At 37.9% G+C, this 27,347-nt stretch overlaps 3 protein-coding genes across 6 annotated transcripts; 2 read left to right on the forward strand and 1 right to left on the reverse strand.

Moving 5' to 3' along the window:
- The first annotated feature begins 2,363 nt into the window (after positions 1-2,363).
- Positions 2,364-9,301, forward strand: eno1b (enolase 1b, (alpha)). 3 transcript variants are annotated; one of them, XM_083570305.1, is made up of 9 exons: positions 2,364-2,470; positions 3,183-3,990; positions 4,360-4,418; positions 4,524-4,593; positions 4,852-4,973; positions 6,260-6,482; positions 6,570-6,764; positions 6,947-7,135; positions 9,056-9,301. In XM_083570305.1, exons 2-8 carry the CDS (start codon positions 3,273-3,275, stop codon positions 7,123-7,125), a joined length of 1,566 nt encoding a protein of 521 aa, XP_083426431.1. In that variant the 5' UTR covers positions 2,364-2,470; positions 3,183-3,272; the 3' UTR covers positions 7,126-7,135; positions 9,056-9,301. The 3 variants fall into 3 exon arrangements, with proteins under 3 accessions (XP_083426431.1, XP_083426432.1, XP_083426433.1); XM_083570306.1 differs by having other exon boundaries at positions 9,093-9,301; XM_083570307.1 differs by having other exon boundaries at positions 6,947-7,023.
- Positions 9,302-9,741: 440 nt separating this feature from the next.
- Positions 9,742-20,986, forward strand: rereb (arginine-glutamic acid dipeptide (RE) repeats b). 2 transcript variants are annotated; one of them, XM_083570335.1, is made up of 17 exons: positions 9,742-10,287; positions 12,312-12,360; positions 12,563-12,687; positions 12,794-12,893; positions 13,691-13,789; positions 14,228-14,308; positions 14,485-14,638; positions 14,754-14,846; positions 15,232-15,428; positions 15,567-15,740; positions 15,876-15,986; positions 16,163-17,367; positions 17,570-17,792; positions 17,911-18,565; positions 18,859-18,999; positions 19,163-19,337; positions 20,111-20,986. In XM_083570335.1, exons 1-17 carry the CDS (start codon positions 10,262-10,264, stop codon positions 20,142-20,144), a joined length of 3,642 nt encoding a protein of 1,213 aa, XP_083426461.1. In that variant the 5' UTR covers positions 9,742-10,261; the 3' UTR covers positions 20,145-20,986. The 2 variants fall into 2 exon arrangements, with proteins under 2 accessions (XP_083426461.1, XP_083426462.1); XM_083570336.1 differs by lacking the exon at positions 12,312-12,360 and having other exon boundaries at positions 9,747-10,287.
- Positions 20,987-21,712: 726 nt separating this feature from the next.
- On the reverse strand, positions 21,713-27,302 carry perm1b (PPARGC1 and ESRR induced regulator, muscle 1b). Its single transcript, XM_083570357.1, has 4 exons — positions 27,210-27,302; positions 23,436-25,991; positions 22,774-22,884; positions 21,713-22,659 (listed from the first exon to the last, which is right to left on the reverse strand). The coding sequence occupies exons 2-4, from the start codon at positions 25,957-25,959 to the stop codon at positions 22,577-22,579; spliced, it is 2,718 nt and encodes a 905-aa protein (XP_083426483.1). The 5' UTR covers positions 25,960-25,991; positions 27,210-27,302; the 3' UTR covers positions 21,713-22,576.
- Between the last annotated feature and the right edge of the window lie 45 nt (positions 27,303-27,347).

Here is a 27,347-nt window from a genome sequence, read left to right on the forward strand (position 1 = left end):
GGCTTTACAACAACTCCGTGACTGTTCTTGAATGGCCCAGCCAGAGCAATGACTTAAACCCAATTGAGCATCTCTGGAGAGACCTAAAAATAGCTGTCCACCAACGTTTACCGTCCAACCTGACAGAACTGGAGAGGATCTGCAAGGAGGAATGGCAGAGGATCCCTGAATCCAGGTGTGAAAAACTTGTGGCAGCCTTCCCAAAAAGACTCCTGGCTGTATTAGATCAAAAGGGGGCTTCTACTAAATACTGAGCAAAGGGTCTGAATACTTAGGACCATGTGATATTTTAGTTTTTTTTTTTTTTATAAATCTGCAACAGTGTCAACAATTCTGTGTTTTTCTGTCAATATAGGGTGCTGTGTGTACATTCATGAGGAAAAGAAATGAACTTAAATGATTTTAGCAAATGGCTGCAAAATAAAAAAGAGTGAAAAATTTAAGGGGGTCTGAATACTTTCCGTACCCACTGTATATATATATATATATATATATATATATATATATATATATATATATATATATATATATATATATATATATATATATATATTTTTTTTTTTTCCTTACCATGTTTTTAAATGTCTAGGAGTTTTTAAAATTTCTAGGAGTGGAAAAAAGTTCTTCCAGAAGTGGAGATTAGGTCCCACCCACTTCTCAACAGTTTTGTTCACTCCCCACCAAACAAACACATTGAAATTCAGCTAAACATCAGACACTATCATCCCACTGTCACTGTCATCCAACCAACCTAATCACAATATTTACACATGCTAAACTAATGTCTAGGCTTTCTGATGAATGGAAAGAACAAATAAAAATATAGGTAACTCTAAGCATTGTATCAGTATTATTGTACATACCATAAAAATATGTACATTACAATATTATTTTTTGTACCTTGGTTGTGAACTATGAAGATTTAACTGCAAACAGACAAGAGTAGCCATATTATATATATCATGTATTTTTTGTGAATGTGAATAAATATTTTAACATTTTCTTACTTATAATCCCAACCTACAACGGTATTCTTCATTAAAGTCATTGGGGTATAATCTGTCCACTTAACCGTACAAGGTGCGGATACACCTCTTTACTAGAATAATCCAATTTTTTTTTAAATATTTGCTCTGTGCAAATAGGTTCCCACAGGTTCCCAACCTTGGGCCAGGAGTACTTTAGGGTCCTGCATTTCCAGCTCTTCCATTCACTTTCATTCAGAAAACCTGTTATTTCTCAGAAATAAGGTGTGCTGGGAGCTAAAATGTGAAGCACATGGGTTCTGCAGGACTGGGTATAATGTACACAGATGTATAGACTACAGGCAGACTGAGAAACATTGCAGGACATCAGATGAGATACAGTATTTTTTTGTATTTGTACAGAAAGTACATATGTGTTAGTTGTACACAAAGATGGCAAAAGTATACACATACTTAGTAGATGTACAGATACTTACATTTTAAAAGACTCTGGTAAAAATTGAAGTACTGACTACACTTATAAACTCAAGTTAAAGTAAAGACATGTGAGTTCTTTCATGGATTTAAGTAAAAAGTAGTCATTACTACTAACTATGTTAGTGTCATGCTGGTAACTGATTTCACATCATATTAATATATTGATATAAAAGAATTTCAAATTTTGTAATAAATGTATTCAGGCTGAACAACCACCATATAGAACACAAGCAGAGAAAAGATGATGATGATGATGATGATCAGGCGATCAAGAATGTCTCTGTCCCTACATCCGTGGTGTATAGGAATGATAATGCGAATGATAAACCAATGGTAGGTTAAAAAAGCCATGCAATGAAAAGAAATAGATCGATGGGCTTAAAACGGCAAGAAAATTATTAAAAATATTAAAAGATATTGAACATGTCACCAAATAGATTAAAACTAAATGATGAGTCTGGTTTGAAAATGTAAAAAGTATAAAGTACATATGTTTGTGTAAAAAAAATTAATGAAAGTAAAAAGTTGTCCAAGGAATAAACAGTGAAGTGAAGTACTGAAACCAGAAAAATCTACTTAAGTAAAGTAAAAAAGTATTTGTACTTCATTCATCTCTGGTTGTAACTGAAAGTAAGGTCGCTGCGTGTTGATACATAAACATTGCTGTCTTTTGTTTGTTCTCACTGTTCAGTGAAGACACAGTAGAAGAACAGTGAACTTAATCAGCAGATGGCAGTAGGCTCTGTGCCCATATTGAATACTGTATTGTCGAAGAAGATGAGGACAAACCCAACCCTCAATCCCTATGTCTTTAGCCACATTTGGGTAATGTCCCGCCTCTTTTTTGAGGATTGGCTGATTCTGTACACACTCTTCCCGCTCATTGGATATAATCTATGTAACTCCACGTAGAAAAATAAGGGTGTAAAAAGGCATTCAGGCCCATTCAGATTAATAGCTTGTCCTTCAGCTCCACTGCATTGCACTGCATATCTACACTACCCAAGGTAAACGTCCTTTCATGATATATTGATTATAATTGTTATTTTTTAATTAATCTCACAATTAAATTAATATTCAGCCAGGTGCTTGTTAGCTTTGTTGGATTTTCACTAGAGTAGCATTTTTAAAGATTTGGAGATGATGTGTGAGTCAGGGAGATCATTGGATGCAGATGCTGTTGTGTAACATGATAATATTAGTAATGTTAGAATTATAAGTAGGACGGTAGTTTTGCGTCTCAGTCTGACAGCAGATCCGGTAAATAAAACAAAAACAGATTTTTAAAATTTTATTTATTTATTTATTTTTATCTGGACCAATCCAGATGTGTAAAATCGTTTTATGCATGAAACAGAGCAGAAATAATACACAGAAACCTTATTACTAATAAATAACCGACTGTTCTATCTGCCAAAGGATAATTTGGCATTTTCTATATATATACAATATATACAATATATAAAACCCTTTAGTATATATTCTCAATGGACAGTACTATTGAAATTAAACTTGAATATATTTTAGAGTAGTTAATGTGGAGCTTGCATAGCCATACAAATTTACTGTCCACTGAAAATAACTCAGCATACAGTCAAGATTGTCAAAACAGCTGGCAACAAAAGTGAATACATCCTAAGTGATAACAGCTGTATGTTGTGTAACCATGCAAAGCCACATGTCCTACTCATCATGTTCATGTTTTTGTTTGCTTGACAGGACCATACAAATGTATGTATCTTGTATAAGAGCAGTAAAAATCTAATGTTTTGAGTACAATTCTCTCATACTGACCACTGGAAGTTCAACATGGCACCTCATGGCAAAGAACTCTCTGAGGATTTGAGAATTAAAATTGTTGCTCTCCACAAAGATGGCCTCGGCTACAAGAAGATCGGTAACCTCCTGAAACTGACTTACAGTACAGTGGCCAGGGTCATACAGAGGTTTTCCAAGACGGGTTCCACTCAGAACAGGCCTCGCAAAGGTCGATCAAAGAAGTTGAGTCCTCGTGCTGTACTTCAAGTGCAGAAACTGGCTTCAAAAAACAGACATATGAGTGCTGCCAGCATTGCTTTAGAGGTTGCAGAAGCAGAAGGTCCGCTTGTCAGTGCTCAGACCATACGACGAACACTGCAACAAGTCGGTTTGCATGGGTGTTGTCCCAGAAGGGAGCCTTTTCTGAAGCTGGCTCACAAGAAAGCCCAAAAACAGTTTGCTGAAGACACCCTGCCCAAGAGCCTGAATTACTGGAACCATGTTCTGTGGTCTGATGAGACTAAAACAAACTTTTTTGGCTCAGATGGTGTCCAGCATGTGTGGCTACACCCTGGTGAGGAGTACCAAGAAAACTGTGTATTGCCTACAGTCAAGCATGGTGGTGGTAGCGTCATGGTCTGGGGCTGCATGAGTGCTGCTGGTACTGGGGAGCTGCGGTTAAATGCGGGAAACATGGATTCCAACATGTACTGTGACATTCTGAAGCAGAACATGACCTCCCTTCAGAAACTGGGCCAAAAAACAGAAGGTGAACTTGATTTTACGTTCAGACTGACAAAATTGAATAGAAACCATTGCTTGCTTAAAGGTCCCTGGTTAAGCATGACTATCATTGATGTGAATGTCTTTTAAATTACATTGCTGTTTGGTAAAAATGTTTAAGTGCAGCAGGAATAGATGGAATGAATGTGACTGGATTGGGGCTTAACTAAACTATTTAAGCATTTTCTCACTTATAATTGTGATCACTAATTAAACTTACTGCAGGCAAGATTATAGGGTGCAGTCAGTTCATGCAGAGAAATGTATATTCTTGCATTCCTCTTTCATTCATTCTTCAAATTGTATGTGGGTTTAATGTATTTTCTTGTTTCATGCTGCTTTCATTGTTCTGCAGGAACCTCAAAAGCTGTTGAGCATGTCCCCCAAGCAATTGCACCGACACTGATTAAACAGGTTTGAAGTGTTTTCAGTTGTTTCAATTGTTGGCCAAAAGAAATCACAAACTTCATTATTGCAGACCTGGAAAAAACACAAAATCAACTAGAATTGATTTTCTAGGGATTTAATGTAGTTGAACAAGAGAAGATGGACAAGTTCATGCAGGAGTTGGATGGCACTGATAACAAGTGTAAGTTATTTTAATAATGCAAACATTATTTAGTAACTAATAAAAAGTTATTTTTCCATATTTAGTTTTTTTTCATGTGCAACACTTTAACAACAGTCAAGAACATTGGAAAAACAAAGGGCTTAATAGTCGTTGAACTAGCTAAATGGATGTGTTAGAAAATATAGTTTTGGCAGTAAAATAGTTTTTTTGATGAGCTACTTCTAATAGTTTTATTATATTATAGTAATTATTGTGTTATATACATTCACATTTCAGCTAAATTTGGTGCTAATGCCATCCTGGGTATATCCTTGGCTGTGTGCAATGCAAGAGCAGCAGAAAAAGGTGTTCCTCTTTACCAACAGATTGCCGACCCAGAGGTCATCCTGCTAGTGCCGGTGAGTGATAAAGACGTTAAAATTGAACAGAAACTACTTACAGTGAATCAAATAAATATTTATCTTTTTTTTTTGATTGATTGATGATACATTTTACTGTTTCTTTGCGTTAATAAAATCATTACAAATCTTTCACTGAAAACCTGTTTGATATGAAAGTCTAAGGGCAGATGTTAAACCTAAATAAGCAATTATATCATATAACTTAAAACTTCAACTTTGTTTTAGAAATTTGTGATTTTGGTACCACAAATATCTCCTTTCTGACTTTGTCTTAGAGCAAGGTTTTAGATATTTATAGCTTAATTTACAGAATAGATGAAAGAATTTACAGTGTGCCACGTGGTGGTGTAGCAGTAATATGGTTTCACTTCGGTGTGCGAGATGTCAGAAAACACAATAACAAAACAAAAATCAAAATAACAATCCTTAAACCAAAGCACCAAAATAGAAAACACAAATATAATAATGACAGAAATGGTAGATCTGGTTTTTGAATGGAATACATACCACTGACTGGATGAGACTTCCTCACTCAAAATACAGGAAGTACAACAAGCTGAGGCATTACAAACTCGATTTGTGTGTGAATGAAAACTGATTTAAAGTTGCTTTATTTAAAACAAAAATGTTTTAATGTGAACACAAAACTTCACAAATGTACAAGAAACAAAGGTAGATACACAATTTCCTACTTCTTGTTCAGTGACTGATGTTCAATCAGTGGTAAGTATTCCATTTGCAAAATATATCTATTTTTCTGGTTTGTCTGAATTGTTGTTGCATTATTTAGTTTTCCACTCCTCGGCCAACGTAGGTCACAGATTCTGGGTTCTCAGTTTCTCATGTTGTCCTGGTGGCCACATGGGATTTCTCCAGGTTCGCAAGTTTTTTCCCCACTTCTTAAAATCTTGCCAGTAGCTAGCATGATGCAATGCAGGTGTCCTAGATTCCTTATGCTGAATTTCCCCTACAGCATTTTCCCACCTTATGCCTAGTGCTCTAGGAATAGACCTTATATCCATGGCAATCCTAACCAGTAAGTGGAAAGTGGTTACTAAGGATGGATTGTTGAATAAATTAAAATTTATTATGTGAGGAATGTGTGTTGGATTTTATCGTCTGTCCAAACAAACTGTTTTTTCCTCAGTTCTGAAAGTCTATTAACTCTCGTGGAGATTAATTTCTCTGCACTTCATAACTTCCTATAAAGAAGCAAATTGGTATTAGTTGACATTAAAAACCTTTACAATAAAGTAAAACTTGTGCTGCTTATTTTGTTCAAGGTATTAAATGTGACAAATGGTGGATCCCATGCTGACAATAAGCTCGCGATGCAGGAGTTCATGATCCTGCCGGTGAGTGCCAGTAGCTTCAAGGAGGCCATGCGCATCGGGGCTGAGGTCTACCACAACCTAAGAAACATCATTAAGGAGAAGTATGGCAAGGATGCTACCAATGATGGAGATGAGGGTGGATTTGCTCCAAATATCGTGGAGAATAAGGAAGGTAGTAAAATTATTAATTAGTTGTAAAATTGTGAATGATGTACAGATACAGATGTTAAACGGTAACTGCTTAATCTGTGTCTACTAGTTTTGGAGCTGCTAAAGACTGCCTTCAGCCAAGCAGGTTACTCTGAAGATGTGATTGGTATGGATGGGGCAACATCACAGTTTCACCGGAATGGAAAATATGATCGTGAATTCAAGTCACCTGATGACCACATTCGTTACACTCCCTCTGATGAACTTGCTGAACTGTACAAGACCTTTGTTCAGGATGACCCTGGTAGCCCCTGTTCTTATTTTTCTAAACTGTAATGAATGAATTGTTCCATTGTTTTATTATTATTATTATTATTATTATTATTTTGTTTGTATGTTTCACATTACTCCATTGTTGTGAAAACTCCTTTGCTAATTAGTTCAGTTATTATTTTATTTTTTTCTTTCTTCCCCCATGTTTTGAAGTGGTGTCCATTGAGGACCCAGTTAACCAGGATGATTGCCAGGCCTGGCCCAGCTTTACAGCCCCTACAGATATTCAGGTAGTTGGGGACGACCTGACCGTGACTAATCCTAAACGTATTTCCAAAGCCGTGGCGGAGAAGGCCTGCAATTGTCAAGCGCTCAAAGTGAACCAAATTTGAGTCCCTCCAGGTGCGAGTTCACAATTTACTGCATGCATTAATTAGGGTGCAAGAAAATGGTCTTGGCATCCTACTATTTCCAGCATTTGCTACTAAAGATATGTTGAATTTACATTCTGTACTGTGACCACTAAAATAAAGCAATTAAAATGAGCAGGTACTGTACATCCAGAAAGTATTTACAGCACTTCACTTTTTTCACATTTTATGTTAGTCTTATTCCAAAATGGATTAAATTCATTATTTCCCTCAGAATTCTAAAAACAATACCCCATAATGAAAATGTAATGAATGAAAATTAAATCTTTGCAAATTTATAAAAACAATAAGTAAATAAAACACGTACATAAGAATTCACAGCCTTTGCTCAATACTTTGTTAAAGCACCTTTTGAACCAATTACAAGTCTTTTTCAGTATGATGCTACAAGCTTTGCACACCTATTTTTGGGTAGTTTCTTCCATTCTTTTTTGCAGAAGTTCTCAAGCTCCATTAGGTTGGATTGTGAGCATTGGTCCACAGCCATTTTTAGATCTCTCCAGAGATGTTCAATCGGGTTCACGCCTGGGCTCTGGCTGGGCCTCTCCAGCACGTTTACAGAGTCATCCCATAGCCGCACCTGTGTTATCCTTTGTTAGGGTCGTTGTACTGTTGGAAGATGAAGTCACCCCATTTTGAGGTCCCGGGCACTCTGTAGCAGGTTTTCACAAAGGATGTCTCTGTACATTGCTGCATTCATCCTTCTCTTGATCCTGACTAGTCTCCCAGTTCCTGCCGCTGAAAAACATCCCCACAGCATGATGATGCTACCATCTACTTCATTGTAGGGATGGTTTTGGCCAGGTGATGAGCGGTGCCTGGTTTGCTCCAGACATTATGCTTGGCATTCAAGCCAAAGAGTTTAATTTTTGTTTCTCATGGTTTGAGAGTCCTTTACATGTATTTTTGGCAAACTCCAGGCAGGCTGTCATGTGTCTTTTACTGAGGAGTGGCTTCCATCTGGCCACTCTACCTCTGCCTGATTGGTGGAGTGCTGCAAAGATGGTTGTTCTTCTGGAAGGTTCTCCTCTCTCTACAGAGAAACGCTGGAGCTCTTTCAGAGTGACCATCAGGTTCTTCTGACGAAGGCCTTTCTCCTCTCAGATTGTTCAATTTGGCCAGGCGGCCGCTCTAGGAAAAGTCCTGGTGGTTCCAAACTTCTTCTATTTGTGGATGATGCCGGCCACTGTACTCATTGCACCTTCAATGCTGCAAAAAATTGTCTGCACCTTTCCTCAGATCTGTGCCTCCATACAATCCTGTCTCAGAGGTCTACAGACAATTCCTTGGACTTCATGGGTTGGTTTGTGCTCTGACATGCACTGTTAACTGTGAGACCTTTATATAGACAGGTGTGTGACTCCAAATCATGTCCCATTAACTGAATTTACCACAGATGGACTCCAATCAAGTTGTAGAAACAGCTCAAGATTGATCAGTGAAAACAAGATGCAGCTGAGCTCAATTTTAGGTGACTTGGCTGTGAAAACTTATGTACTTGATTTTTTTTTTTTTTTTTTTTTTATAAATTGGCAAAGATTATGAACAAACTTCTTATACGTTGTCATTATGGGGTATTGTTTGTAGAATTTCAAGGAAAATAATGAATTTAATCCATTTTGAAATATGGCTGTTCCATGATATGGAAAAACGTGGAAAAAGTGAAGCGCTTTGAATACTTTCCAGATGCAAATTATAAATATTGCAGTGTTACACAAGTGTACAAAATGTCTGATCAAACTATCAATATGAAATTTAAATTGCTATGGAATATCAATTAGTTTTTGTATTTATGTAAGTATTTCTGAAATGTATTACTAAATTACTTTTTACAAAAAAAAAAAAAAACTTTTTACAATAATTTGTTGATTTATCCACTCTTTCCTTGTAGCTGTGTGAAAACCCTTCTCTGGGTTTTTTTTCCACAGAATTGAAAAGGAACTGGCGATAAGGCTCATTTCGCAGGGAGGAAGTTCAGGAACACACTGAACTGAGTCAGAACTATTGACTACACCGAAAGCCCCTGTTATGACAATCTAGCTTTGCTTGCTGTCAGTAGAGAAAATTACAGCATACCAATATTATTCTGTACTGATTTTTTTGGATCAGAATGGTTAAAAAGTATATTAAAGGAATGTAAGCATTCCAATTATATGTCTGTGGTTTTAGAGTATCCTGTGGTTGCAGCAGATTAAAAATAAACATGACCTTAAAAAAAACCCTTTATTTTCTTACTATGTGACAATTTTTCAGTAGACAATTATTCACAATGCACTGAATTTGATAAGAAATGAGTATCTTTTTGGGTTTTAAGATATCTTAAGATCTAGAATAAAACATTTGTATGAATCGTGCATGGGGAAATGTGTTAAATAAAAAATAAAAAAAACTTTTTTTGTTTGCAAACATCAATTTACATCAATGCATTAAAACGTTTGTTGGATATAAAATATTTCTACACACTGTCCAGATCCAATTATGCAAACTTTGAAATGGCTTTGGGAGGATGTGTTAAGTGACATTTAGCAAGAATGGCTTCCGTGCAACAATCTGAGAAAAAAAAAACCCCGATTACATCCGTTACATAATGGAAGTCAAACGGGTGTGAAGATGATCCTCTAGGGGAGGGAGAAGAAGAAGAAGCAGGAGTCGATACTGTTTCGCACTGAACGGACATCCATTTTGAAGCGTTGATGGAAGTGATTAGTGCCGCACGCGCGGACTGCGTCCCCCAGCGCGTTCGATATCGCACTTTTCACGTTCACGTCGGCGTCGGACTGCGTGCGATAGTATCGGATCTTGTGTTCGTGGCGTGATGTCTCGGTGGACACGGAGCTGATCGCGTTAGAGAGAGAGAGAAAGAGAGACGGCACATGCTCAGTTAAGCGCGTGCCTGAGCGGCAGCTCGGTAGGCTGGCGCGTGAACGCTGAGGTCATCGCCTGAGCTCTCGGGGAGAAAATCCTCAGTCAGCCCAGCCTCCATTTTGAGCAGCGAGGATGAAATAAGGCGAGCAGCAGAGTTTTTGGGCCGCCGCCGCAGAACGGAAACAAACTAAAAAAAAAAAATCACACACACACAACAGGAAGAGCTCCAGCCATGGATGATTTGTTCAGTCCAAGAAGGTTTGTTGGGATTCTTAGTTTTGCTCATATCAGTTATTATTTATACACATTTATTCCCGTGTTTGTCGGATGCCTGCTGAGTACTTTGGCATTCTGCTGCAAATATAGACGAGTGTGAACTTGACAGCTTTCCTCGCTCGGCTACACACTGACGCTAAGGCCAGGTAATAGCGATAACACGACGCGAGACGCGTTTTTTTTTACACGCTTATTGATCATTGGAGTTTATGCACAACATCGCGGATTACAAGTGAAGTTTCATTCGTCTAATCAGTATGGAAATGATACTCGGCGGAAGGAAATGTATTAGCTGTTTTGGTGCCGTGTTGGTAAATCAAATTGCAGAACGCGTCCGCGCTTCATTGCACTAATTGATTTCTGTATAAATATGACGCTTTTATATATTACAACAATTCGGCCGTGTGTGAAATTAGCGATTTGCAGCGACGCTACGTGTTTAAGCTCCTGTTTATATAACCTTTGGAGGGAACGGTGCCACCGGGCTTTGATTGGCTGAGACACATGATTGGGCGGGACTTAGAGTCAGCGTCCAGGCTGCTTATAGGCTAATGAGTCGCTGTGATTAACACTTAGCACGAGCTGATTTAAAGGCTGAGGGAGCGCCCGTCATGGCGCAGCTCGAACTTTTCCAGTGTGTTCAACTGCACTTACTGGTGTGTGTGTGTGTGTGTGTGTGTGTGTGTGTGTGTGTGTGTGTGTGTGTGTGTGTGTGTGTGTGTGTGTGTGTGTGTGTGTGTGGTGTGTGTGTGTGAGAGAGAGAGAGAGAACATCATATACAGTAGCTCACAGCAGGATTAAAAAAGATATATACCGTTGTATACTGCAAGTTCAGCATATATTGTGTGCAGGTGTACACTATAAAAAATTACAGTTTACAAAAATAACTAGCAACTGTGCTGCCTATAACGTAGTGTAGAAGAACAGTGAAAAACTAATGTCTTACATTACATTAGAACATATAAAATAGTTTTAAATAGTATAAAACAACATAATCCAGTACATTTTGTTCACTTGGGATTTATTCTGAATGTTTAGGATTTTGCACAAGAAAACACCCATCAGGGCTTTTTGGTGGTGCTGGGAACACACAACCTTTTCATTTGTTATGACAACATCCTATAGCTCACACCAAGTAGCATTAATTATATATATATATATATATATATATATATATATATATATATATATATATATATATATATATATATACACAATATACACAATTGCTGCATATTGCAAGTTCAGCATATATTCTATACAGGTTTACACTGTAATAAATAAAAATAAAATTGTAAACGTTACAAAAATAACTGGTAATGGTGCTGCCCATAACGTAGTGTAGAGGAACAATGAAAAACTGTAATGTCTTACATTATAGTAAGTATATAGATACATATAGTAAATATTATATAGTTGAATAATATAGTTATAGAAAGTATAAAAATACTTTCCAGTCAATGTTGAATGTTAAGGATCTTGCAAACAGAAACAACCCTCCGAGCATTTTGGTGGTGTTGGGATTTGAACACACAACCTTAACCACTTAGCCAGTGCACGTAGCTGAAATGGCTTATATGTATTTATTCAGTACAATATTTGAGTGCAGTTATATTCAGTGTTGAAAGAGATTGAATCACTTTAAGCTATATGTGCTAGTTGTGGTTAAGGCTTTGAGCTACTGATAAGAATGGGCAGGTTCAAATCCCAATACCAAAATAAATGCCATGGTTGAGTTCTTGAGCAAAATCCTTGAACTGCTTGGTTGTATTCTGCTTTTGTTTACTTTACAGCCTTAAATGACAGATTTTTACTTTTCAACCCTGTAATCCAAAGATTTTGTTTGTAATCCTTTATTATTTACATTGCAAGTGGTTTTTAAATTGTGTGTATGTTTTTCTCTGTTTGTTTTTACATTAAGAAATTCTTTCGAAGATTTTGTTAATTTTGCTGTTAAATTATTGGGGTTAGCTGGCATTTTTATTAACAGGATTTTTGTATTTTAGGCAGTTAAACAGCACACAAGGGGAGATTAGAGTGGGCCCAAGTCATCAGGTGTGTAAAGATGCTTATTACTGCACCCAGTATATCTTATTGGATTAGTAGTTGAAAATCACCCAGACAAATTATTAGTCACCAATCATTTTAACTGTGCACTGGTCTTAATTAATTTTATACACATGTATGTTTATATCTATAATATTTGTATTTCTTATATGCATGCATGTGTATAATGTGCTTGCTTACACATATGCAGGCCAAACTCCCTGAGCTGCAGCCAGTTCCTACTCCTGGAATAGACTCAGTGACAGAGAAAGAGGAGCTAGTCTGGACACCAGGAGTCAATGACTGTGACCTCCTCATGTATTTGCGTGCTGCCAGGTGAGTGGGCGCTAACACCATGATATACCTCATCACTTACAGGCAAATGATTAAAGGCATGAATGTTGTTAAATTTATCCCTAAGCATCTGTTAATTTATAATCAGGAGCATGGCAGCATTTGCAGGGATGTGTGATGGAGGGTCAACAGAGGATGGCTGTCTTGCAGCGTCCCGTGATGACACCACATTGAATGCATTAAACACGGTTAGTTGCTAGAAATTATTTTACCTGTTATACAAACGTGAGCGTTAGCCCTTATGTAGTTTAGATTAGTGTTGTGTTATGAATTGAGCACAGATGTTTCATGGTTCGGAAGGAGGGGAATCACCTTTACTAGGCTAACAACTGACAATTAGATTTCACCCAGTATTGAGTACAAAACTTGAAATACACCTTTGATTTTTGATTTCTATGTTATGTATGTGTTCTACCACAATATTGAAACGGAATCCATCCCATTTCACTATTAAAAGTCAGCGAGAGGTTAGTTAATGTTTTAAGTAATGCTGTACTGCACATCAGTAAAATCACACTAAAGCAATACTGGCCCACCAGGACAAAATTACACCAATTACACATGAATGTTTAATGTACAACGATAATTCAAGCCCAAGTTTTGCCTAATGCCACTCTTTGGCCCTTGAGCAAGGCCCTTAACCATCTTTGCTCCAGGGGTGCTGTATCATGGCTGACTCTGTGATCTGACCCCAGATTCCAAACAAGCTGGGGTATGCGCAGAAAAGATGTCGCTGTAATGTATATGTGACAAATTAAGGCTATTCTATTCTATTAATTCGTAACTTTGTGGATTTAGATCACTCAAAACTGATTTTATAATAGACTGATGTATTATTTTACATTGGAGCTTAAACAATCAATTAAAATAATGATTATGTAGTAAATACAGATATACAAAATTTTTTTCAACATTTTAAAGTGTTTTTTTGTTTGGAAATGAATTGTTGTATAAAAATGGTGTTTGTCTTATTCAACTCCTTCAGCTTCATGAAAGCCAGTATGATGCAGCCAAAGCTCTTCAGTGCCTGGTCAAGAAACCTGTCCCGAAACTCATAGAGAAATGCTGGTCAGATGATGAAGTGGTGAGAAATGACGCTTTAACAATATCCATTTATAAAGTTTCATCTACACAGCTTATTTATCTGCACAGCCCGGCTTATTATATTGCAGCATTTTATCTTACAATTGTCAACTCAAATCTATTGTAAGTTTTTATTTATTAGTGTGTAGTTCTTGTTCAGTTTTTATAATGGCTACTTGAGATTTAACTGAATCATCAGACACTTAAATAACATACAAACAAGTAAAATAATGCCAGTTGTTCATGTGTTCCCATGTAATGTAAAACACTATTATATTATTCTGTCACAATAAATAGTATCATTAAATAGGTCCTTTTATATCAATAAATGAATCACTACCACGATTTGAGTTCATAGCTTCAAATAGTTGTTAACAAAGTCGTAGATTTATAGTATGCACCTGTTAAGGATTTACATCTACTTTGTTATTAATTTTAGAAAAGATTCATCAGAGGTCTCAGGCAGTACGGCAAAAATTTTTTCAGAATCCGCAAAGACTTGCTACCCAGTAAGAAAACGGTAGGAAGAATTCTTCTTTGTACCTATGCTATGCTATTAATTAATCAGTTTTCTTTGATAACAAACTTGTACATTCTTTTATTAATGCTTTATCTCTGTAATGTTCATTGTTTAAAAGCCCTATACCAATCAAAAGGAATTGAATTTTGAATTTTGCTGTACACCTTCCTCTTAAGGGTGAGTTAATTACCTTTTACTACTACTGGAAAAAAACTCCTGAAGCTGTGGGGGCACGACCTCAGCGTCAGCACCGCAAGCAGCCTGCATCTCGCAAGGTCAAAACACGCAACGCTGTAGCAGCCGCCAACACCAACTCTCGCACATCATCTAGTGAGTATTGTACTGCGCAGAAGTGGCATTATGGTGTGCCATGTCTAGTGAAAGTTAGAAATACTGTAAATGTCAGCTTACATAATGCCTGCTCTCTATCTTGCACACTCTGCAGTGGAGCTCAGTTCAGCCAGTGAGGACGATATGGACAGTGAGGACAGTGAGCAGGGGGATAAAGCACAAGCTTGCAGTCACTGTCTTACCACCAGTATGTACATCACATTTATCAGCACTAGCTAGTGCTTTACAGTTTTTTTTATATGCCTCATTCAATTTTCTTTTTAATAGTTAGCATATCTGCATGTTACATATCACCAAATTTAGCACCTTTTAACAGCATGTATTAACATGCATGCCATTTTATGTTACTTCCTAACTAACTATATAAATGTGGTTCTGTATAATTATAAATGACCACATAAAGCATAAAAATCCTGGACCAGAATGATGAATACATCTGCCACTTAAGCTGGCTGCATCACAGTTTTATCAATTTAGAATACTACAAAGTGGTTATATTTGTACAAACAACTGTTTGTACAATATTTTGGGTGAGGTTTTTTTTTTGTAATTTGCTGTAACGTTATTCCCAGGTTCTAAAGACTGGCATCACGGAGGTCGTGAGGATGTTCTCTTATGCGCCACCTGTCATGCCCACTTTAGCAAACATAGACGGCTGCCACCTTTGCCCAAGCCAGCTGACCCACCCTACCTGTTCAAACCTGTACGAGATGAAGATGAAGGGCTCAGTGCACGTCAGGGAATGAAGACACGGCGCAGCAGAGCATCAGTAAGCTCAACACTGCTCTATAGCTCAAGTGTAATACCATATACAATTAATAATAAATATTAGTGGTTGTCATCTGTATAAAAAATACTATTGGTTAAAAGGTGATTGAACTGCCTAAAATTTGATCTCTGCTTCTAGATGTCATCCCTGAGAAGTGGGCGGAATCGGCTTACAGTAAGCCCTGATACCGGTCTGTCTCCTTCCAACGACGAAGTCCGAGCAAGTGGCCATGCCTCAAGAACTGGTTCCTCTGCTATGGCAACTAGGGCATCCAGTGCAGATGCCAAAGCTATGGCTGGGAAGCCTGGCAAGGTAAAAATGTAAAACTTTACTTTCATCATTTAGGTTGCTTGTCATTTAGATACATGTGAAAGTTCCGTTTAGATTATTTAAATAATCTAAGAATTGTTTACAGACTATAACCTTTCACTTTTTATTGTATTCCAGAAGATAAAGGTGGAAGCATCTTTAGTCAAAGGAATTAAGAGACAGAGAGATGCTGCTGCACTGGATAATGATGAACCAGAAAGAAAAACTATGAAAAGACCCAAGAATCAAGTAAGATGTTATAAGGATATCATTTAGCTGAAATATAAAGTGTGGGCCAATGTAGTCCAGCTGTTGTAATGTATATATTTTTTATCTGACAAATGTATCGTATTACATTTGGAAAAAAATAAGGATTTTATAATTTCATAGACAAATTATTTGATTGGTCTTCCTTATTTATTTAGGAGGTTCCAGACTCCCAGTCAGAAGGAGAGGGCGAAGGTGAAAGTTCAGACAGCCGCAGTGCTACAGAGGATGTCAGCAGTGATACTAAAGATATAGACCAGGACAACCGCAGCTCTTCCCCGAGCCTCGCCAGCCCCTTGCCAGCCAATGAAAGTGATTTAGACTCCCCTGTCCCTCCACCTCCACCTTCAGCTGGGCCACAGAGTCAATCACAACCTGTTACCACTATAGCAGTAGCTACTCCTGCTCCCTCTCAGACCCCACCTGCTCTGCCACCACTGTCGTTACAATCAAGTGTATCTTCATCTGGAATTTCTACCATCACTACAACCACCAGCACCGCCAGCACTAATTCACGGGTTGTCGTTCCTTTGGACATTCCCCAGGATGATCCATCTGTCATTGCTCATAGGAGGAACCAAAGGGTTCCAGAGGCTCCTCCAACATCCCAGCTTCCCTCTGGACTCTCCTCTTTCCAGGGACCAGGTCCAGGGCAAGGCCAGTCTTTCCCTCCATCTGCCCCTCATTATCACCACCATCCAAGTCAAGTTCATGGTCATCCATTTAGCACTCATCATCCTCATGGATTTGGCCCTAAGGCCCTTCAACTTCAGCGAGACAGCCTCCATTCTCCCATGCCACCAACATCTGCGTCTCAAATCAAGCCCCCACCAACTACCCCAATTCCTTCTTCTCACAAGCCGGTTCCTCCAATTCCTGCTCCTCCACCATTCCTGCAGATTCATCCTAATCTTCCTCCACCTCCAGCATTAAAGCCTCTGGCCTCTTTACCTGCACAGCACCCCCCTTGTTCGCAACCTCCTCCCTTGCACATTATGCCCCAGCCTCATCCACAGCCTCAACCACCTGTGTTGACTCAGTCCCAGGTCCAGCAAGGCAAAAGTCTTGTTACCAGCCTCCCTCCAACCTCAGCTTGTCCTCACCCTTTGCTTTCCCAGAACCGTCCTATGCCTGAATCCACCGCCTCATTCACTCTGTCCTCATCTTCTGCTGCAGTCTCGGGCCCACAGCCATCCACTTCCTCTGCACCAAGTGTGCCTGCTGGGCCAGCCCACGTGACAATTAAACAAGAGCCTGTAGATGAAGAAGAGATCTGTGAAAGCCCCCCTCCTCCTCCACGTAGGACTCCCTCACCTGAACCAACTGTGGTTAACATCCCCAGCCATGCAAGCCAGTCAGCCAGGTATTTTTAAATGTAATATATAATCTTGATGATGTTTTGTTGCTTGTGGAAGGTTTGCTGAAATGAAAGACACAACCAACACCAGTGCCAATTACGTTTACACTATTGAGTTACTTAAAGGCATTTGTGAAGTTTTTTAATTAACTGTAAGGTTTTGTTGTGAGTTTTTAATTGACAAATCAATGCTTTATATTATTAACAGGTTCATCAAACGTCTGAACAGAGGCTACAATTCATGTGCTCGCACAGACCTCTACTTTACTCCTCTTGCAAACTCTAAACTAGCCAAGAAAAGGGAGGAGGCTGCTGAGAGACTCAGAAGAGAGGCAGAGCAGAGTGCTCGTCAGAGTCGAGAAAGGGAGAGGGAGCGTGAGAGAGAGCGAGAAAGAGAGCGAGAGAGAGAAAGAGATTCGGATAAAGCTTCTGTAAGTGTTGGTGATTGTTTTATTACTTTAATGTGCCCATTTTTAGGTTTTTGTTTAGACTGATATGTGCTACTCGGAAAACAACATTTTCATCAACATGTTCTATGCTTTGTAATAGCGAGCCTCCAGCTCTTCACACGATGGGCGAATGAGTGATTTGCCTTTGGCTGGACCCATGCCAACAGGACGGCCATCATTTGAGGCCCCAGCTGCAGCAGCTGTGGCCGCCGTCCCTCCATACCTCGGGCCTGATACACCTGCTTTGCGTACACTTAGCGAGTATGCACGGCCTCATGTCCTCTCGCCTGGCAGCCATCGTGGTGGCCATGCCTTCTTCACACATTTGGGGCCTGCTGACCACTTGCTAGCCTATCACATGCAGGGCCTATACGCAGCTGACCCCACACTCCGGGAGCTGAGAGAGCGTGAGATCCGTGAGAGAATGAAACCGGGCTTTGAGGTGAAAGCACCTGAGCTGGAGACACCTCTGCATCCATCCCACAACCACATGGATCATCTGGGCCGCCACGGAGCCCTAGCTCTACCACACCCATTTGGACCATACCACCCAGCCATGGAGCGTAACATGGTGCGGCCTGAGTTAACCTATGCTGAACGGCTGACTGCTGAACGACTCCATGCCGAGAGGATGGCAGCAACTGCTGTAGACCCTGTGACCAGACTTCAGATGCTCAATGTAACCCCTCACCACCACCAGCATTCGCACATCCACTCCCATCTCCATTTGCACCAGCAGGACCCACTCAACCAGGGTGAGAAGCTTTGCTCTAAATAGAGTTTCATAATATAATTACAAACTTCTGACTTTTACTGATGCTGAATAGATATTAGGTGGAGGTATAGCTTTTCGGGAGAACTTAGTTATTTTTAGAGGCCTCTGCTGCCAAATGAATTGCAATAACCTTTTTCTTTCTGAGTAACTGGCACACACATGCACAATATGATATTTTGAGCTAATTAAAAAAAGTTTGTAAAAAAAAAAATATATATAAGTTTAGTAGACAAAATGTCAGATTCAGAAACCAGTGATTTCTCCCTTTCTCAGGGTCGGGGCCACACCCACTAGTGGAGCCATTGGCAGGAGGTCCCCCTCTGGCAAGGTTCCCTTATCCACCTGGTGCACTTCCAAACCCACTGCTCAGTGAGTTGCCTCATGAACACGAAATGCTGCGGCACCCTTTCTTTGGTGAGTGTCCTGGAGTGAAGTATATCATACTGAAAGTTCTGGGGGGAAAAAAAACAGCATATTACTAATAATATTTATTTATATAATAATAATTTCTTTTTGTTTCTATTTCTTATTTATTTATTTATTTATTTATTTATTTATTTATTTATTTATTTACTAGGAGCATTTCCACGAGATTTACCAGGACCACTGGGTCCCATGTCAGCTGCACATCAGCTGCAGGCCATGCAGGCTCAGTCAGCAGAATTACAAAGACTGGCACTGGAACAGCAGTGGCTTCATGGGCACTCACACTTGCATGGTGCTCCTCTCCCTAGTCAAGAAGACTATTACAGGTGAGTGAAGACATGTAAGCTTTATGTGGTTGCGAAAGGGAATTTGATTTACTTGATTGCTTGCCTCCTTTTTATGTTCTATACTATTTCTTATTCTTTGTAGAATTGTATATATGTTATAGTGCATGAAAACAACAAAGCAGCATCTTGCAACACAACCAATGTGAAGTCGTGTGATTGGAACACCGGAGTGGAAGTGGAAGCATACAAGGCGTGTTTTCATAGGAGAATAATGAACACTGGGTGGTGTAATTCAGCCTAATCTGATGCAGTGTTATTCTAACCACTCAGGAGTTCTAATCAGTCAATTCCTAACCACCCAAATTAACGACAAAAAAAGACGGCATGTCATGTTAGCAAGAAAAAAACCCTCTGCTCTCAAAACTTTTCTGTGTCAAACTTAAAGGTACAGCTTTATTTGTTACTGTGACAAAGGTCTGACAAAGACCATGTTACTCCCTCATTCAAAGATGTGAAATGATAAAAAAAAAATTGGTTGCGGGCAAACTAAACAAATACTTTAGAAAAAAAATGGTTAGTTCTGTTTATTTAGTTACAGTCTACTGGAAAATTTAACACTACAGTACAAAATAATCTGTAAAGATTTTTCTTAAAAAAACATGTTGTAATTAAGATATTCCAACAGAACTATAGACAATATAGTCTATATTCTTATATGTAATATAATCTATATTATGTTGGCATATATGTTTTGTTTTGGTGTAAAGTTTGTAATACTTACATGAATAAATATGCACTTGTGTATTTCACAGCCGTCTGAAGAAAGAGGGAGACAAGCAACCTTGAAATGTTTGACAACTGTGGACTCTGGGGTAATTTCTGTATTCAGGATGGTAGCTGTTCTTCTCTGCAGGAGCCCTGTGCAGAATCAGTTTATTCCTTTCAGCACTTATGACTCTGCCCTACTTTGTGGTATTGTATTAAATAACACTTTTTTTTTTTTTTTTTTCTTTTCTTCCCCAAGCACATTGACCTTGTTTTTTGTTGCATGATTATTACTTAGCAGTTTTTACTGTTAAAAATTTAAATCTATTGTAATATTGTTGCTGTGCTAAGGCACTAGATGTATTTAGTATTTGCAGGGTGCTGTCCAGTATTGCGAATATCCACAATACAGCTTAAAGTTTAAAACTTTATTGAAACTTACTCTATAATACTGTACATAGTATATGTATCAAATAATATATATGTGTAAATGAGTGTTTTCATGTTAGATTTGGACTCAGAAAATCAAAAGAACCTGTGTGCAGTAAGTGCATGCTTTAAATACTGTATCATAGCTTTTCTTTAACCTTCTCTTTTTAAGGTATATCCTGGAGTAAACACTCTTATCAGTATATAACAGTAGAGAGAGAATAGTTTTTGGACTGTTTATTGCAATACAAATGAAACTGTATTAATAACAATTAAGTAATTAATTGACACCATTGTCATATATCTCTGGATAAAGTATTATGTCTAAGTAACAATATAAAGCTAGCTGTGACCACTAGTGGAGTGTCGTTATTTTTGCCCAAAGGGACATCAGTTAGAACTATTAATCACATTATTCTCATGTCAAAATGTTTTTCTTTACACAGTCAAAAGGACCGCATTTTCTACAATAAACCAGTGAATACTGAAAGTAATTTTTTATGAATTGTGTACTGAATGTATGAATGGTTTGATTAAAAAATATAACCTTGTACGAATAATACACAATATTACATGGATACTGTCCTTGTAAAGGAAAACAAAATCTAAGAATCTTCTAATTTACACGTGATCATCACTATTCCCAAGGAAATTCTGAGTTTATTATTTTTTTTATGTTAAACATTTTGTCAACATCTACAGTCTGTGTTCGTTTCTTACATTTCTCACAATGTAGTTTGGCTCCCTGCTGATTGTAGCACCATACTGTACTTGATCTTTTTTATCTTCATACCTACAGTGAGCAATGCAGCTGCTTTTTAGTGATTTTAGTTGGTCCTTCGGTCACCTCTTTATCTGTTCATTCTGCTCACCCAGATCAGGTTTCAATACATCAGCTTTTATGCTAATCCTCCCGTCAGCACCATTGTGCTTGTCAACTTGTAGATCGCCAACTAGGCTGATTCTCTGCCGTGACTCAGAACCGCGTGATATACAGTAGATGCACAGCATTTTGGTCTTTTGGCTCAAATGTGTGAGGACTCTGCTAAGTCTGTTTTGGATTTTTCAATAATATGATGGAGTCACTGGTGAGTGAAAATGTCGAGTGAGAAAAGAATCTCCTTTTTTGTTTGTTAAAAAATATTCTGTTAGTGACTTCTTGTGGGAATAACAAACAGAGCAACACCCAACAAATTATCACCACAACAACTAAGCACATCGTATGTGTAAACATATTCAGGGTGGAGTTTTCTTTTAATATTCTTTAACACATTTGACAATAAAAAAAAAATGAATGTATTGCTTTTTTTTAAAACATGATTTCGCACCTCAAGAACTTTAATGCTGCATCCACATCAATATTGTGTAATCTGCTTATATTGGTGCTGAAGCATGTGGTTTCAGAATAAAATGCTAAATGTCCATAATTAGGTTGGCAGAAATTTTTCAGAATTTTTATTTTTTTTAAAGTCTGAAATACTTCTGGCTGTTTATTTGTACATTGTTCATTTAAAAACAACAAAAAAACATATCCAGCTACTCCATATGACTGCAACAATAGTCACCATTTAAAAAAAAAATATCTCATGCAAAAAGTTTGGAAAAAACAACAGGAGAATGACATTTTCATATGTTTCCTGGCCAAGCAGGAAGAACAGCAGCTCAACTGACAGAAAACTATTTCAGCCTGCAGTAGTACGAAGTCCAGACTATTAAATCATGTGATCTCGAGGAAAATTGTTTCATACACATTATTATTAATAATCTATTACTCACAAGTATATACACAATGTATGTTTGCTCAGCACATTTCTGATGAGCCTGCTAGTGCTCTTCTGGTCTTATCTTATCAACATAATCTCTCTATATGAATCAATGTTACAATGTTAGAGAATGGTAGAAAATTAAACTTCCTGTATTTGGTACAAAATTGGCAGATGTCTTATAAACTAAAGTACAGAATATTACAAAACCTAGTGGCTGACAAATACATTGTGTATTTACATTGTACATGTAAGTTTGTGCAAAATGAACCCTTTTTTTCCTTTTAAACTGGCCCCTACTGATAACAGTTTGGAAATACATCATAGACCATCTTTAGCTGTGTCCTTTTCCATATTTCGCAAGTACTGGATGGCTGAGATTGCACTTACGCTTGCCAGGAGAGCTGGAAATTGAGAAGGAAATGATGAAACTAATTGAACTGAAATACCTCCATGTCTTAATGCACTGATATACATTCACATGGCCATATAGTGTTGTTTATGAAATTTTAACACACCTGCTTTCCACATGTCTGTAGACTGTGAATTAGAGGATTTCAATACCCAGGAAGAAAAGGCAATACAAACCAGGCACATATCTGCTTGCCTAATAGAAAAGTCTTCATTGTCTGAAAGAGAATGATTACAATATTGTATTGGACCTAAAGTGTTAGAAAGTGTTTAAAATCATTGGATAAATTCGTTCTGTACTAAATCTATAGGTACATTTGTTGCCTATTTCATTTCTTCTCCTTTTTCTATGTTTTAGTAATCAGCATTACATGACTATGATGTACTGTGACAAACCACCAACTGTTTCCCCTTTTTTTTTTTTAGGAATTGCTGATCTCTCTGCATAACTTTCTTTACTGTTTCTCCTTCTCAGCTGCCAAAATGGGAAAGATGCAGTTGGCTCTTTAATGCCTTGACATGACATCGTCACTCAGTGCAACTTTCAACATGATCTGTGAAATTCTTCATATCTGAGGCAATAGTTTGCTGCTTGGGTGAAACTGACATCATTACTGCATGAACTGATATTTGTGGTAATGGCCTGAGGCATGTAACCACCTCGTAATAAGATGGCTTAAAATATTTATCTTGATGTTTGAACATCCTAAACAGGATTTGAGATATGCAGACTGGATACGAAATGGATTATGGTTTACTTGTTACTTACTTGAAATAATTATAGCATGTTTCTGTGGCTCGGCCAGTTGTAGGAGGGATTTGTTTCCCATTTGCAATAATGGTGTTATTTGCTGAGCTCTTGAGAGATATGATGTTGCCTTTTTAGCTTCTTTTGTTAAAATCCAAGAGCTAACTTTGTGGTGCCAGGTGCTTTCCTTTCCTATAAATCTGGTTCTTCTCAGAGAGAAAATACTACTCCAGTTTCCTCTTTGGCTCATGGAAAAGCACAGGTTTGGCATCCCTGAGGGACTGGTAGATAACTCTGGCTGGCTGCTAAAACAGGTCATGTCCCTTATTGGCGTATTATCGTCTTTAAAATCTGGGTCAGTTTCGAGATGATCTACCTCTGGGAATACCAAATCTCCCAACAATGAGCGTGAGGCAGAGAAGATAGGAACCAGCTGTTCTTGGATTGAAGGAAAGAAAAAATTCCCAATCTCAAAATCTGAGAAGAAATCATCATACATCTCACATACAGACATTTTTTGCACAAATGAAAATGGCATAGCAGTTTTGGCGATAATGTCTGAGGTACCAGTCCCTTCACTGACCTCAGAAAAGTTTAACATGGATTGATTATCTGCTGAATGGGCAAATGTTAAAACAGGTGTTTTCCTCATAACTTCCAGTTCAAAGGGATTCACATCTCCATCCTGATTAGATGCAAGTATTAATCTTTGTACCTCTGTATTTGGATACATGTAATGTGGGATTCCATCCTGATGACTCAGTTTAATAGTGTCTAGAGACTCACTTTTAATATTTGAATCAAATTTATGGCCTAGGGTGTATGTAGACTTGAATATTTCCATCTGTTCTTTGACATGTTGAGGCTCAGGACTTTGTAGAAACTCCTCATCAAAATCAGAGAGATTAGAGAGTTCACAGCTTGAAAGGCCTGGTTTAGACTCATCCACATGTGTAAAATAGTCAGAGTCTGCAGAGTCATCCATCAGGGAACTTTCTCGTAGACTGTCATGTTTAGAAATCAGCCATTCTTTGTCTTCAAGATAAACGTCACTCTCTTCAGTAATTACACTCACGCTCATAGGAGATCTGTTATGATTTGATCTTAGATGTAAAATGTCATTTATTGTCAATTTCTCCATGTCATCCCAGAAGGGTGAAAGAGCATATATTGGACAATTTGGACCTACAGCTGTTTCAAGACTTTCCTTTTGTGATCCATGATTCTGTATCTCCTGGGAGGGTACTTTCATTTCTTCCTGCTTTTCTGTTTGATACTCTTTCTCTTGCAGCATTGTTGAACATGTATTCAGAATAAATTTAGAACTGTCATCTTGAGTGTCTTCACAAACCTTTTGGCTTAAATTGTTGGTTATTTGGTGATCTGGAGTGGTGGCCTTTGTGATGTTTTTGAATTCATTGGCTATGCTTTGGTCATTTGCTAGATCTTCATTTTGAGATTGTGTATCTGTGAGCATTAATGGGAAAGGAGAATTCACAGAAGCTGGAAGATTATTTGCTGCAGTTTCTGTAAGAACATCTGAATTGTCTTTGCAGTTAAAACTAAAAGCACAACTTGTGTTTTCCTCTTCAGCAATAAATGATGATACTTTTGAAGCGCAGTAAATCGTGGAAGTTGAGCATTTTTTAAAGGCCTCCTTTTCAGGTTCTTTCACAGAAGATAAAACTACCTCTTGATAATTGCATAAGCCTAAATGAATGTTTTCACAAAAATAATTAGGAGATGGATTAAAGTCAGTATTTTGAGAATATGTTTGGAGTGGTTGCATACATTTATTTTGTAATTCTTGTCTATTTTTCATTATTTCTTCTTCTTTATTGCTTGAGACAGAGCACTTTCTTTCTGTTGCTGTGCTCTGTTGGCCTAGCTTATTAGAGGTTGTTTTTTTTTGTTCTTTTTTTTGACCAGACTTTACTCTTGGCATTCTCGGACTGTCATTTACTGTGACAAACCATCGTTCTTTCTCTTTTTGTGTAGTTGCTGAACTTTCAAAAACCTTCAAGGCTGTTTCTTCTTCTGAGCTGCCAACATGCCCGACATCTTGGATACATGAATTATCTTTACTGCAACTTTCATTGTTTGCTATCAAATCCTTTATACTTAAAGCAGTATATTGCTGATCAGTAACAATGGCATGATTTACACTCACTCTGCTATCTGAGTTAAAGCATGCACATGTGGTTGAGACATCATTCAGACTGATCTTTTCAATTTGATCACATCTCTTATCATCTTTTTTATAATTTAATAATTTAGGTTCCTCTGAGGGCTTTTCAGCTTTACAATCATCAGCTCCACTCTGTATCAGTGGTGTAGCATCAGCCTCCTTTGTTGGTTTACCACACTTGACCTGGAGATCTAAAACCGGCTCTTGACTGGGATTTTTCTCATCATCAGTGTCACTGAAGCCTGACTCATCCAGGCTTGCAAGCCATGCTGGTTGAATAGAGCATTCCTCACTTTCCTCATAGAAACTCTCCCAATCTCTCTCTGCTATTACAACACTGTGCTCTAAGTCATCCATGACAAGGGAGTTTACACAGCATGATTCAGCATCTGAAAACAGGGAAATGTCTTTTTCAATAATTGTGCATATTTGTAGTGAGTGTATAAATAATAATTTCAAAGCATTTATTTGATATGTAACAGTACAATTTACTAAAAAAAAAAAACTAACACTAAATTGGGCATATTATGGTAAAAGTTAAAATAGTGTGAGATCAAGTTTTTATTTTATTTTATATAGTCTCAAACACAATAAAGAGCCTGACTTTAACCTATTTGATACATTTGTTGTTATAGAATGGACATTTGAATTTTTATGTTTAACATAATATAAAATACATTGGTCCCCACTGTCGATTTTGCAGAAATAGAGATGAGATGTGATCAAAATCTATTGATACAGTGATACAGTGAGTGTTTTGTTCATATCTGGAACTGCTTCTGGGACTGTAAGTTGACACGAAAGCAAACTGTATTCATGGAAAATGTCCCAACAGCTTGGCAGAGGTTCATCATGGGCTGTCGAGCAAGAAAAACAAGCCGGACCAAAGGCAAACCACTAACAAATCCTCAGAACACATTTTCATGAAAGGCATAAAAGATGACTGGGAGGCAACCCTTCTCTTATTACTCTAATTGAGAATTCGATCCAAGTTTGAGATGTTTCTCCATGAAAAGTCCATTATTTAAGCAAGCAACATGCTTCTGACATTGGAAACAGGCAAAAGCAGTGGATATTAAAATTAAGCACTTGTTTAATTTGTGCATTTTGTTTTTTTTAAAAAGGTTTTATGTATGTGTAATATGCTTGAGTAAAAAATATATGATTAACCCATTTAACTACATGAATAGGTGCCGTGTTTACATTATGAATCAGTTCCACCTTAACCCAGCTGCCTTTGGCAGGCTTTGTGGGGTGTGTGAAACAGTCATATGCAGATAACATTTTGCTCTTGCTCAACTTGGGCGTAGATGCCTATGATTTTACATTTAATTGAGTAATAGTTATCTCATTTAGTTTGCGTCATTTGATATGATTCTTTGTGAGCAACTGAATTAGTTGTTAATAACTCCAATGTCTGTTAGCTCTCTGTACAGGGCAGATATTTATGTCAATATTTATTTTGAAGTTAAGCCTTTCATGCAGTTACAGTGCAATCACTTTCAACTACCAAAATTAAATAACATTTGTATACCACTCGGCTATCTATTTTTTTAAGGAACATTATGTTTGTCAGATATTATGTTAGTACGAATGGTTTGCCTTACCTTCACGTGCAAGTAATATTTCCCAAATACTTTAATATTGCCCAAGGTTGGCATGTCGCTGTCCACAGCGTTCGAACTGCCCTTGTATGTGGGAATGTGGGGGCCTCTGTCTCACTCTGTTATAAATAGAGCAGTGTC

This window comes from Silurus aristotelis (genome assembly GCF_946808225.1).
Source record: "Silurus aristotelis genome assembly, chromosome: 2".
Taxonomy (NCBI): Eukaryota; Metazoa; Chordata; class Actinopteri; order Siluriformes; family Siluridae; genus Silurus; species Silurus aristotelis.

What these genes read in the sequence shown, in the direction of transcription:
- perm1b (XM_083570357.1), bottom strand. Translation starts at nt 25,959, where the DNA reads ATGGATGACTTAGAGCACAGTGTTGTAATAGCAGAGAGAGATTGGGAG. An exon ending in ACATGCTATAATTATTTCAA is followed by an intron (nt 22,885 to 23,435) that starts GTAAGTAACAAG and finishes ATTCTCTTTCAG; the next exon opens with ACAATGAAGACTTTTCTATT. An exon ending in TACAGACATGTGGAAAGCAG is followed by an intron (nt 22,660 to 22,773) that starts GTGTGTTAAAAT and finishes CTCAATTTCCAG; the next exon opens with CTCTCCTGGCAAGCGTAAGT.
- eno1b (XM_083570305.1), top strand. Translation starts at nt 3,273, where the DNA reads ATGGCACCTCATGGCAAAGAACTCTCTGAGGATTTGAGAATTAAAATT. An exon ending in GGATGGCACTGATAACAAGT is followed by an intron (nt 4,594 to 4,851) that starts GTAAGTTATTTT and finishes TTCACATTTCAG; the next exon opens with CTAAATTTGGTGCTAATGCC. An exon ending in CTTTGTTCAGGATGACCCTG is followed by an intron (nt 6,765 to 6,946) that starts GTAGCCCCTGTT and finishes CATGTTTTGAAG; the next exon opens with TGGTGTCCATTGAGGACCCA.
- rereb (XM_083570335.1), top strand. Translation starts at nt 10,262, where the DNA reads ATGGATGATTTGTTCAGTCCAAGAAG. An exon ending in GCTGGTCAGATGATGAAGTG is followed by an intron (nt 13,790 to 14,227) that starts GTGAGAAATGAC and finishes TATTAATTTTAG; the next exon opens with AAAAGATTCATCAGAGGTCT. An exon ending in AGTCAAGAAGACTATTACAG is followed by an intron (nt 19,338 to 20,110) that starts GTGAGTGAAGAC and finishes TGTATTTCACAG; the next exon opens with CCGTCTGAAGAAAGAGGGAG.